The sequence below is a fragment of the Sciurus vulgaris genome, assembly GCF_902686455.1.
Source record: "Sciurus vulgaris genome assembly, chromosome: 6".
Lineage (NCBI taxonomy): Eukaryota > Metazoa > Chordata > Mammalia > Rodentia > Sciuridae > Sciurus > Sciurus vulgaris.
The window spans coordinates 63,136,852-63,149,098 of NC_136466.1; the positions used below are offsets into that span (position 1 = coordinate 63,136,852).

General features: G+C 43.4%; 1 protein-coding gene across 1 annotated transcript; it reads right to left on the reverse strand.

The window, feature by feature from the left end:
- Positions 1-4,484: 4,484 nt before the first annotated feature.
- Positions 4,485-7,484, reverse strand: ADRB2 (adrenoceptor beta 2). The gene has a single exon (XM_079144781.1). It carries the CDS (start codon positions 6,292-6,294, stop codon positions 5,038-5,040), a length of 1,257 nt encoding a protein of 418 aa, XP_079000907.1. The 5' UTR covers positions 6,295-7,484; the 3' UTR covers positions 4,485-5,037.
- Positions 7,485-12,247: the final 4,763 nt, after the last annotated feature.

Here is a 12,247-nt window from a genome sequence, read left to right on the forward strand (position 1 = left end):
TTGCTCTATTTCTGGATGTTCCACCATGGCCAAGGACTGTTGAGATCCTGATTTCCCCGAGAGGTTTCCCATTTAGGAATGCAGTGAAACCTCTGAAATGCAGAGGAATTGGGGAGAAGGCCAGCTGGAATCAGGGAACAGTCTGAATACTTTTTAAGGACATCCAGGTCTATTATTTTCAAGGTCAGAGGAGCACAGATTTGGAAGGAGCTTGTCCAGCCTCCTGCTCTGTGCAGGAAGCTTTGTGCTTTATCCTGAACAGTGCTTCATCTAGGCTTGTCTTGATTGCTTCCAAAGGCAGGAGGCTCACTATTCTGACAGATAACTCTTCACTCTTCGCAAAGCCTTCCTTCACCGGAGCTGGATCACCCCTTCCACAAGCTTAAGTTGCCTTCTGATAGTCACTGGTAATTCCTTTTCCCCAGAAGGTCCTCAAATATTTGAAGGCAGTTATTATGTACCAAATAGTCCTTCACTGTGGTCTCTTTTTCAGACTGACCCTCCCCAGAATATTCAACTTTTATTTATATGTCAAATATCACCAACTCTAGAAATATGGATGGCTCTCTCTAATCAGCCTCTAAATTAATAGCTAGATAAATTTAGAGATGAGTACATCTAAACACCATCTGTATTGGCCTCATTAGTTTACAGATGGGGAAACTGAGGTCCATGATGAAATCACCTTACCTGGCTTCAAGGACAGAGGGAGAAAAAGAGAAAGTTGAGATGATACCTGAAGCTCAACTGTAAGAATCCCAACTCAGGATTCTTTTCTTACTTCACCCTGCCTCCCATTATCATAGCACACCAGTATTTCTCAAGTTCTTGAAAGTGCTTGGGAAGTTTGTTCTCTTAGGCATTTCAAAAATCCCTCCTTCAAATTATATTTGTACTGTCAATAAAGTGGGAATTAGTACAGGACTGACTATGTAGAGTTTATGCTATCAATGAAAAGTATTGTTCAAAGTACATTAATCCTCCCTGCTCTCTGATCAAAAAAACCTTGCCCTTAACCTAGAATGTTAACTCAAAATGAATAGCACAAGTGTAGGACTATCCAGACCAAATTTCCATAAGGTTTGGTCACTGGTTCAATTGAGAAGAACGGCTTCCCAGCTCTGGAACCCAGAATAGTGTGTTGGAACGCGGGGCGGCCTATGTTTCTGTTTTACCCTGATGTGTTCGCTTTAGTTTCATATCCTCTTTTCAGTGCGGCCTGATTCTCTGATAAAAAGATAAAGCAAAGACTCAAAGAAGCAAGCTAGGCACTTCGGCGATTGGTTTCCTGTCCCAGTCCCCAGCTACCCTGCAGTCACATGCTTCAAAGGGAACATTCCTCCCTGCCCCAGCCCACAGCAGTCTCCCTCTTCTCTCAACAAGGTATTGCATTTCCAGTTTGCACACTTGTTTTGGCACACACTAGAAGCTGCCTCGCGCCGCTTCCTGGTTTGCATGGGTGCTAGGCTCCACGGACGCTGGAATCACACAGACCCAGGTTCTAGTGCTGACTCTGCAACTAGCTGGTTGTGTGGCTCTGGAAAGTTACTGAACCTCTCTAAACCTCAGTTTGCTCATTTGTTAGATGAGGACAATTATCCCACTTATAAGGTTGTAAAGATGACATACTGCCTAACAGGTGCTTAACATAGTTCCCAACATCTAGTTAGTTTCCACAACAGATACCTATTAAGTATTATTAATATTATGGTCCAAAAAGCAGAGACTGATACTTATGCTTTTCTCTTGCTGCAAACAGCAGGTGATCCGTAAATACTCCCTAATTGATTCTGGACTTGGCTCTATTCCGCAGTAAGTTCACCATTGAAAATGTTCTGAGCACCACGTAATGACCGCTCCTATCCCCAAGCTCTCTTTTTCCGAGGTCCCTTCCCCCAGTGTTATCTCAGTAGACAGGCCCACCCTGTCCTGCCACTGTTCACACCTGTCAGCTTGCATCTCAGGGTAAAGTTCTCACTTGACAGACTCTGAGAACTTGCTGTCCAGGCAAAGAAAACTTTATGATGATGAATCCAACACAAATGTTATGTAACCAGCATGTCAGTAAACAGAGACAGAGGGACAGAAGGAAACAAAGCTACACAAAAGAAGGTAAAAAGCCAGGGGCTGAGATAGGCCCACGATGCTCTTGCTTTTAAAGACCCTTCAAACTGATGAAAGTTCTCTTGTTAAAATATTCCTAAAGGGAAACACATATGACTAAATTTTCTTTTAATCTGGGAATCTAAATTGACATGCATATCTGAATTTTTGGCTGAAAATACTTTAGCTGTCCTTTGTCAAAATAGTAAGCATGTATGAAATTGACATGATTTATTAACAATATGTATTGGCTGTGGGACTTAGAAGGAATGACAAATAATGACAGACAAGTTTCCAACTTTTGTTTTTTAATCAAGACTCTCCAAAATTTCCACCTGGGAGAGGTTTGAAATTACTGGTAGGTCATAAAGAGTTAAGGCATCTCTCGGTTTCTCTAAATGCAGAGAATACCCTCATAGATTCTTGCAGAGCGAAACGAACAAGTCTTTCTCTTGTTCCTATTGTAGATTATTTGTTTCTTCCCTGAATTTTGTGCTAAGGATTCAGAAGAAATAAAAACATCTGCTGAAATGAAATTTTTATGTCACAGCCCCGGGGAAAAGTTTCCACGATTGATGGCGAGGGCAGGCTTTAATGACAAGGTGGTGGAGAGAACACAGCAGTTTCTGGCATGGCAAACAGGTCCCTGGCCTTAGTCCCACTCTGACATCTTTGGCTGCTTGCCTTGGGCAGGTCATCCCCCTCACAGACTTTCATTCTCTTCAGAGTATGGGCACTTCCAGATCCAAGCTCCTGTGAGGCTACCGGGAGTGTGAAGATAGCCACAGAAGCTGCCTGCATCTCTGGGTGTGGGGCACAGAGCCGGAGGAGAGTGTAATAGCAGGTATGAAAACCTTGGACAAAACTTAAAAGCACTGAATAGCTTACACTCTCCAATTTGCCGTGAAATGTTCCAAAAACATGGGCCCACTGTTCTTCGGAGGGATCAGTGTTTGCCCTGATGCCCCATCAGTGAGTTGACAGGAAGCAGAGAAGGCCAGTGCTTCTCTGGTCGGAGATCTTGGCTCAGACAGAAGGGAAGACAGAAGAGGAGTCAGCTTCATGAACAAGTGAAATGGCAATGAACCCTGTGGGTTGATCCTTCCCAGCCTGGCGTTGCCAAGCAGGACGATCCACTCCATGAAACCTGGGCCAAGATCTGGCTCTGACACACAGGCAAAAATAGAAAGGGGCTGCAAAAAGAAATGTGTTTACTTTTGTGATTTCCCTTCCTTGCCTCTTAACAGTATTATAATCTCTTTGCAAACAGGCAGTAAGGGCGCACAGGCCTCGCCTCCACTGATAAGCCCTTCTGAACGACTCGTGTGCAGACCTAAAGCCTTCTGAATGCCTTAGAGCTACTATCTGGGCAGCTGGAAAGCAAGTGAGAAGGCAGCATGATGGAGAGGAAGGAGTGTTGGCCTGGGGTCTGTCACCAACTGGATGAGCTGAGGTTTTGAGAAATACAGTGCTTACATTAGGTGGAATCTGAAGATCGATTTTGATGATCAAAGTTATATCAGTGGCTCTCTGCCAAGGGTTATTTCAGCCCTGAGGGTATTTGTTAATGTCTGAAGACTTTTTTGGTTGTCCTAACTTGGGGAGTGCTGTTGGCATGTCATGGGTAGAAGCCAGGGGTACTGCAGGTACAGCTAGACACCCACCAATGCATGTGATTGCCCTCCTATGACAGTGATGTGGTTCAACAATGTTAATAGTGTTAAAGACAAGAAACTTGGTTTATACTGAGGTGTGGAAAATCAGTGGAAGAGGAGAAAAGGAATGGGTGAAGGAGGATTAGAATCTGGTTTCTGGGTCATGAGGTATTAATCAGTTAGGTGCTTTCCAGTTTCGCTCCCTCTAACCAATGCCCTCTGACAGTCCCTGGGAATTACAAGGCTATGGTTGAGTGGCATTTGCATAAGAACACCTTCCTTATCCTGAAAATGTCAAGCCCTGATGTAGTAGTACAAAGGGCTCCACTATAAGACATAGCAAAGATATAAATATACACAGTTATTAAACAATCTGAACTGGAGGTGGGTGGCGGGGGCATGGGGAGGGACAAAGCATATGCCCATAACTGTTTCTATGAGTCAGTGTTTCTGAGGTAACAGCACAGAATAACAACTGTAGGATGAGCTGAGCTATGCTGAGAACAGGCAGGACTGATCTGGAGCACAAGGACAGTTTAGGAGAGATACAGGTTTGTAGTCACAGATTCAAAGGCACATGAAAGGGTTAAGCATTCAGTGCATGTCATTCTTGTATCATTCCACATTAAGCCACTGGGCACTTATTACAAATAGTTACCTGTGGTTTCAGTGGGAGAGGCAAGGACACTCCAGTCAAGGGGTTTTGGAGAAACAGGTGCAATGAAGTCATGGTCAAACAATTTATTTACTGTAAACTTTAGACTTTGCTCAGGAAAACAAAGCTGTCCCTCAAATCCCTGCCTACAACACTCCATTTGAGCAAATAAGAGGAGCGGGGGAGAGTCCATGTTCACAGCTGAAAGGTCCGAGATATTGAGGATTCTCAAGTCCAAGGGTGCAGGAAGGAAAATCTCCTTCAGATACAAATTACCAGCAGCAATATAATACCCCTAATACTTGACCAATGAGGTAGATACATGGAAAAGTCATCAAAACATACAGACCCAGGTCCTAGGACTAACGCCCTTCAGACATAAACTCACAAGTTCCACGCAAAGAGGAACTGAACTGTACAAGAAACAAATAATCACTCAAATATGTTTTCTCTTTTTTACAGCTTAAAAAAATAAAAAAAGAAAAAGCAGAAGGATGCCTCCTCCTGCAAATCTCTATACAATTTTATTCTAAATTTATTACACTCAAGTTAAATAGTCTGTTTAGTGTTCTGTGGGTGGGGGGTCTTAAAAAGTAAAAAAACAAAACAAAACAAAAAACTGCATTACAGCAGTGAGTCATTTGTACTACAATTCCTCCCTTGTGAATCAATGCTATCGCTAGGCACAGTACCTTGACAGTTCACAAAGTCCTCCGTGCCTGGGGGCTCCTCACACAGCAGTTCGCTTTCTTTCTCCTGCCCCACGTGACATCCACTCTGCTCCCCTGTGTAGTCCGTTTTGCCATTGCTGTTGCTGGAGTAGCCATTCCCATAAGCCTTTAGAGAAGATCTGCGTAGGCACAGAAGCTCCTGGAAGGCAATCCTGAAATCTGGGCTCCGGCAGTAGATAAGAGGATTGAAAGCTGAATTGACATAGCCCACCCAGTTTAGAAGGATGTAAACTTCCTTAGGGATGAGGTTGTCCTGGATCACATGTACAATGTTCACAATGAAGAAGGGCAGCCAGCAGAGGGTGAAAGTGCCCATGATGATGCCTAAAGTCTTGAGGGCTTTGTGCTCCTTCAAACAGAACTTGGACGACCTGCGAAGACCATGCCCACTGCGCCCATCCTGCTCCACCTGGCTGAGATTTTGGGCATGGAATCGTCCCTCAGATTTGTCAATCTTCTGGAGCTGCCTTTTGGCCACCTGGAAGACCCTGGAGTAGACAAAGACCATGACCACCAGAGGCAAGTAGAAAGACACTATGGAGGAGGCAATGGCATAGGCTTGATTCGTGAAGAAGTCACAGCAGGTCTCCTTGGCATAGCAGTTGATGGCTTCCTGATGGGTGGCCCGGTACCAGTGCATTTGGATGGGCAAGAAGGAGGTAAGGCCTGACACAATCCACACCATCAAAATGACTACCCGGGCCTTATTCTTGGTCAGCAGGCTCTGGTACTTGAAGGGAGACGTGATGGCAAAGTAGCGATCCACTGCGATCACACACAAGGTCTCAATGCTGGCGGTGACGCACAACACATCAATAGAAGTCCAAAATTCGCACCAGAAGTTGCCAAAAGTCCACATTTTCATGAGGATGTGACTGGCCCCAAACGGTACCACCGCTAGACCCATGACGAGGTCAGCGCAGGCCAGTGAGGTGATGAAGTAGTTGGTGACCGTCTGCAGTCGCTCGAACTTGGCAATGGCTGTGATGACCAGCACGTTGCCAAACACGATGGCCAGGACGATGAGCGACATGACGATGGCCAGGCCCACCACCCACGCCTCGTCCCGTTCCTGCGTGACATTGTGGTCCGGCGCATGGCTTCCATTGGGGGTAAGCAAGAAGTCGCTGCCGTTCCCGGGTTGCCCCATGGCGCGCAGGCTGGCAGGTGAGCCGCACAGGCTGCCTGCTCACTGGCGGCGCCTCAGCGGGCGCACCTCCGGCGGGGCGCTGCAGGCAGCGAGCTGATGCCTGAGAGCCTCATTCAGCGGCCGTGGGGAGGGTGTGGTGGGGGCGCGTCCTGCACACTCAGTTTGTGGGGTGCTCTGTCCTCGCGGTGCCCGCCAGTTGCAGCCCGCGCTCTGGAGAAGTCGCCTCGGAGTGCGCTCTGCCCGTTATGTGCCCTGGACTTTAGGAGTACTGCCTTCCCTGTGACGTGCGGCAACTTTAGGCCAATCGCGCGCCTGCAGTCCCAAAGGGGCGAGGCTCAGCTCGCCTTTCCTCCCCTCCCCTCGCCCGCCGGATCCTGAGGCTGGCCCGGGCGGGGCCCAGCTGCTCCCGGGCGGGCGGGCCACCACTCCCTCCCGGCTACCCTAGCTGGCCCCAGAGGGATAAAGCTGGGGCGGCTATGCTTACCCGTCAACTCAGGAGCTTTGCGCTATTCTGTGACTGCTACCTGTTTGTCTGGCGTAGCAGAGGTCTCAGCGCAGAGGGCAGCATCCCCCGCACTCCACCATTTTCGGAATAGAGAGAGTGCCCACCGAGACACTCACATACTGGCACAAATGCACCCTGATAGACATGTTGAGACTTATACCGAACCACAGACACAGACACTGAGACACACCCGCTCAGCGAACCGGCATGCACACTCGCGCGCGCTCACACAGAAGCCTACAGGCAAAAAGTCACCCCTGTCTAAAGCAGAGAGGCATCCGTAAACAAACACAGAAGCACCCAGAAGCACAAAGGCGTGAACATAACACACACACACACACTCACACACACACACAAATAAACACACACAATGGCTTGCTTGGACTCAGGTGGACTCAGACGTGGATGTCCCCTTCCAGGTACTCATATCTGCCCTCATGCAGCATTCACAAATGACAGCTTCTGTCCCCCTCTCCCCCGACATTAGACATCCAGTATATTCCCTTTCAAACATTTGGCAAGATCTCAGGAGGTGACTTCAACAACTGCCGTTTTCCTCAGCACACTAACTGTCAAGAGTTTTTGGTGTCCTCCTTGGGAATTTGAAAGCATTGAGACACATAATTTTACCCTTTAGGTTTCATTGGGAGCTGGTATGTATGCATATATTTTGGGACAAGAGAGGAAATTGTCTGATTATGTTTTTAATTATTGTTTTTAATTTCTTGCTATCTGTTCCACCAGAGATGCTTTAAAAATGAAAACAATGTACATTTCCTTACGAACTTAATTTCATTAGTAACTCTATTGGAACTAAAATTTTGTTTTTTAATCCTTTATCTCATGGATAATTTGTTCATTTGTTGGGCTGTACCATATGAAATTGCCATCATTTGGCTATCTTTGACTGACAAAAATGGCAATTTCATACAATTCATATTATTAAAAATGTGTTAGCATAAAGAACATTTTGAAACCGTAGAAAGCAAAAGAATTCTCTATTAAAAAAGTCAGACCAAGCCTTAAAACTGAGGTCTTTGTCCATGAAATATTATCCTTTGCATCTGGCATTTGACTTTATTGTTGAAAAAACTTAATTTTCAGGGTTTGATTTCTCATGTATTAGTGGTGTTTTTGAAAAACTGAAAGTATTTCATGTAGTGTAACCAAACATACCTTGCAGATTATGTAATAACATAACAATGGGTAACATTTTTGGAACATTCCATTATGTACTTTTTGTGCATTATTGCATTTAATCCTTCCCACAGTCCCATGAAGGGTTATTTTTAGCTTAATTCACAAATGGAGCTCAAACAAGCTAACAACTTGCCCTGAGGGCAGTGGTCAGGCAGTGCTAGAAGCTGGATTTGAATCCAAATCTGCCTAACTCTTAAGACCCATTTTTAAGTCTTTTCAATGTACTGCATTACACATGCAAAAAGCTCAGAGGACAGAAGTACTATGAAAGGAATTGTATTCTCAGATTCCAGAATCACCTGCCCTGGAGCTTTCACATTCACTTGCTGTGGGCAAATCACAAGGTGGGAGCCTAATTTCTTCCATCTCTAAAAGGTGGAGGATAAAGTCACTTTCACTAGGGTGAGTGATAATCAAGTGCTACGATGAACATGAAAGTGCTTTTGTCACCCAAATATGGGTTATTGGTGAAGTTTGTATAAATTCCTTAGGCATTTAGAATATACTCTTCTTTACCAGAACAATAAAATACTTCCAGACAAAATAAATGGAATATTTACTTTGGAAATAAAGCTCAGAAACAAAACTTAATCTATGTGTCTCCATGAACTTCTGTCAATAGCAGAGATTGTCATTTTGCAAGACAGATGCCTCCAAAAACAAATATTTTCCATAAAAGCCACAAATATCAATTAAGGATCTATTATGTTCCCATAGTTTTCAAAATATACCCACCTCATATTTGTGTTTTCCAAAATTGGCTCTGGTATGATGCATTTTAGGAAGAGGTGGTGTGTGTTATGCAACACTTCTTTAAATATCCATCTACACTGAATTGTGGAACTAAACCATTTAAAACCTTCCTGTTTGTAAAACTATGGAATAAATAAGCATATTGTTTCATTGTCCCCGAACAAACAACAAAAAAGAACTAAGAAAACCCTTTTAAAACAAACATTAATCGATCATTTATTTAGACGCATATGTAAGACTAAAAAATTTAACTGAATATTTGGGGAAACACCCTTCTAAAAACCCACAAACACTAAATCCAGAAGGGGAAACTGCTTATGTCAAATAGGAAGTCCCGAGACACTTTGCCCACCAGCCTTAACAAATTGATAAAAACTACTTCTCTCTCTTTCTCTCTCTCTCTCTCTCTCTCTCTCCTATATCCCAAAACACTGGTAGCAATTTCAATATTTTGTCTTCTCTCCAAGATTCTTTTCTCTGACTTCCTTTTAGGATTCTAGAATGAGAAGCAACTGGAGTGGGAAAGAGTTTAATAGATCCTTTATTTAGTTTATTCTCCACAGTTTGCAAAAGAGGAACCTGAAGTGGAGAAACAAGAAGAGTCCCGTCCAAGGTGGTAGGAAAATCAGGAGTCCAGCTCCGCCTCATGGCCTCACATGTTTTCACTGCCTGACAACTGATATTTCATTTCCCAGTGGAACGGTTTGACCAGAACCGCCTACTGAATTTGTGGCCTTAGAGAGTTAATGCTTCAGCTGAACTAGAAAGTTCTTGGTAGACAAAATACACCTTTATCTGATGTAAGAAAAAGCAGGCTCTTTTATGGCGATTGGTAGTATCTAATTACATATTTTGTCAATCCCTTAAGACACTGATTTGTCACTTCCTGCCACAAAACAGGAATAAAAACCACAGTTTAATTTAATCTAATGACTGTTTGAACAGGAGTCAGGTTCTGTGGTGCAGAGAATGCCCTTACACAGATACTGGATGGATGGCTTAGATGAATATTATCTTGGGTCTTGGTTTATGCAACAGTCCTTCCATCTTTATGATCCTTGAGTAGAGTAACATCTGTAGATTTCTTTTTTAAAAAAGTCTATCTTTAATAATATATCTGTAAAGAATTACCTCTTTAAATTTAAATGAAATTAAATGCATGTAAATTGCTTAGCATGCTGCCTTAGAAAAGAGATAGATGTTATTATTATATTTGAATTAAAATGTATATAAATAATATACTTTTTCACCATATGTGTGAAAGGACCCTTTGAACATGGATAAGAGTAATTTATTTTTAATTTGATTGTTGTGAAAAGCAATTGAAAAAAAGAAACAAAAATTTATTCCTCAGAATGAAGAATGATTCTGAAAATAACCATTAACATTGAGTTATGCAGCTAGATGGCGTGACAGTGGCTTTTGGATGACGCGTCTCAGAGTCTAGGCAGCTCCCAACATGGTGTGTCCCTGAATTTTCAGAGAGTCATCTCCAGTGACTGCAGACTCACCAGCCCCTTAGGTAGGTCCAGATTTTGAACTAAAATCCATTTTACAACTTCTGCCCAAGGGTCTTAAGTCTGCCTCCTTGCGGTCACTCAAAACAGGTCTTCCATCTTTCTTCTAAGACTGTTCTTCAGCTTTTGGGAGAATCCCTTAAAGTTCTTCTAAACCCTCTCCTCTTCAGGTTTAGTAGTCCTGAGTTAGAGCCCCTTTACCATCACAGCAGATCTCTTCTATTCATGCTCCTGTTTGCTGATGTCTAAACCTACCATCAATACCTGGAAAGATATTAGAACAAGTGATCCTAGAACAATCACTTTGCAATCACCTTGGCAACCATAAAGTAAAGCAGAGCAACCACCAAAGCTTTCTGAGTAGCTGATTATACCAGATGAATTTAATTTCCTGCTATGCTAGAGTTTTATGAGAGACATGCTAATAAATTCTCCACATCGAAGGAGCACTGAACAAAGGGAGATGGCATTAAATTAAAGCCAGGGAACTTCAGTTGGCCATATAAAGGACTCCTTGGCCAGAAGAGAATTAATCATTCAAAGGGGCTGATATCTGGTAGCTTTCTCAATTGGGATTTTGCAAGAGAACTGAACCTTTATGAAAATTACTTGAGTGACTATTCTTCCCAATTCCCCCAAGGGTGGTACAAAATTGTTGCCCTCCTAGGGACATAAGAGAGAAATTAAGCCATTACATACATGGACTAGCTGCCCCACGGCACAGGATCTGGTTCTATTACTGAGCAGAAGAGAGCCTGCTTGGACTCTCTTTCAGGTAGGGGAATGAAGATGTGTGCTGGATGTCTGTGAGTGATGGAAGCAGTTTGAGACAGCACGGAAGGAGGATGAGAAGACCTCGGTTCTAGGCCCTCCACAGCTTTCATGTTCTAGGTAACCTTAATAAGTCCTCTTCTTTCTGAGCTTCAATCTTAATCTATGAACTGGGAGCTTGGCTTGATAACATCCAAGGGCCTTCCATTCTGGTGAACAAGGCTGTAGTGGGAGGAAGTGCCTTGAGGGTTATTGAGGAGAGGAGTTCCTATCCCTGAAGAGCCACTGTGGAGTTGGCAGGCTAAACTTCGTCTCCTATAAAACAACTTGTTTATGGGTCATCCCCCATAAATCACCACATTCTGCTCTTCACATTTTATCATCATGATTTCTGCTCTTCTGAATAGCAGGTGTGCTATGATTTACTAGAATATTGACTCACTTTTAAAGCTCAAAACATTTATTTTTAAAGAAAAATTTATATCACTGCCATTACCACACGTGGAAAACCAGTGTCATTTGCCATAAATAGAAAGTAACCATGAAAACAAAACAATGTTAGTACATTTCAGCTTGATTTTTTTGCCTGCCAAGGTTCTGTGCCTGAGGCATGCTCTCTTTTTATTGAAAGGGAAGATTAGCTAGTGCTATAGAGATATTCATGGTATTCTAGTACCAAATGGGACTTTCTCTACCTATGTTAAAAACACTGAAAGAAATTGAAAAGGAAATAGCCTCTAGATGGTGCAGGATTATTTACTATGCTGTACTGAGTTATTGATAATAATTTCTCCTTATTAAGAAACCTAAAGGTATCTCAGCTCCAGACTTGTGCTAATGGGAAGCTTGGCTGTGAATGGAACCCAGTGCTATGATAGAAAGGGCTTTGGAGTCAGATGGATCTGGGTGCCAATCCTGGTCTTGCCCTCAATGTGTTGTGTGTTCCAGGCAATATGCTTTATCATTCGGGGCCTCAGAGTGTTCTTATACAAGATGAGGACAAAATCTTAGGTAATTGTTAAGGGGATGGAAAAAATGTAGGAATCATTGGATATGGAAAGGAAGGGAGAGAATCCACAGACATGATAATGGAACAAATCAGCATAACCTGGATTGACTGGGAGCCGGTAAGGGAATGAACCAAAGAGTTGGGGTCATTACCAAACGGGTGGAGAAGAGTAGTGATGTGACTGTGGCTGTCAGGCAG

Bases quoted from the DNA above. Each gene is read 5' to 3' on its own strand.
- ADRB2 (XM_079144781.1), bottom strand. From the start codon at position 6,294: ATGGGGCAACCCGGGAACGGCAGCGACTTCTTGCTTACCCCCAATGGA.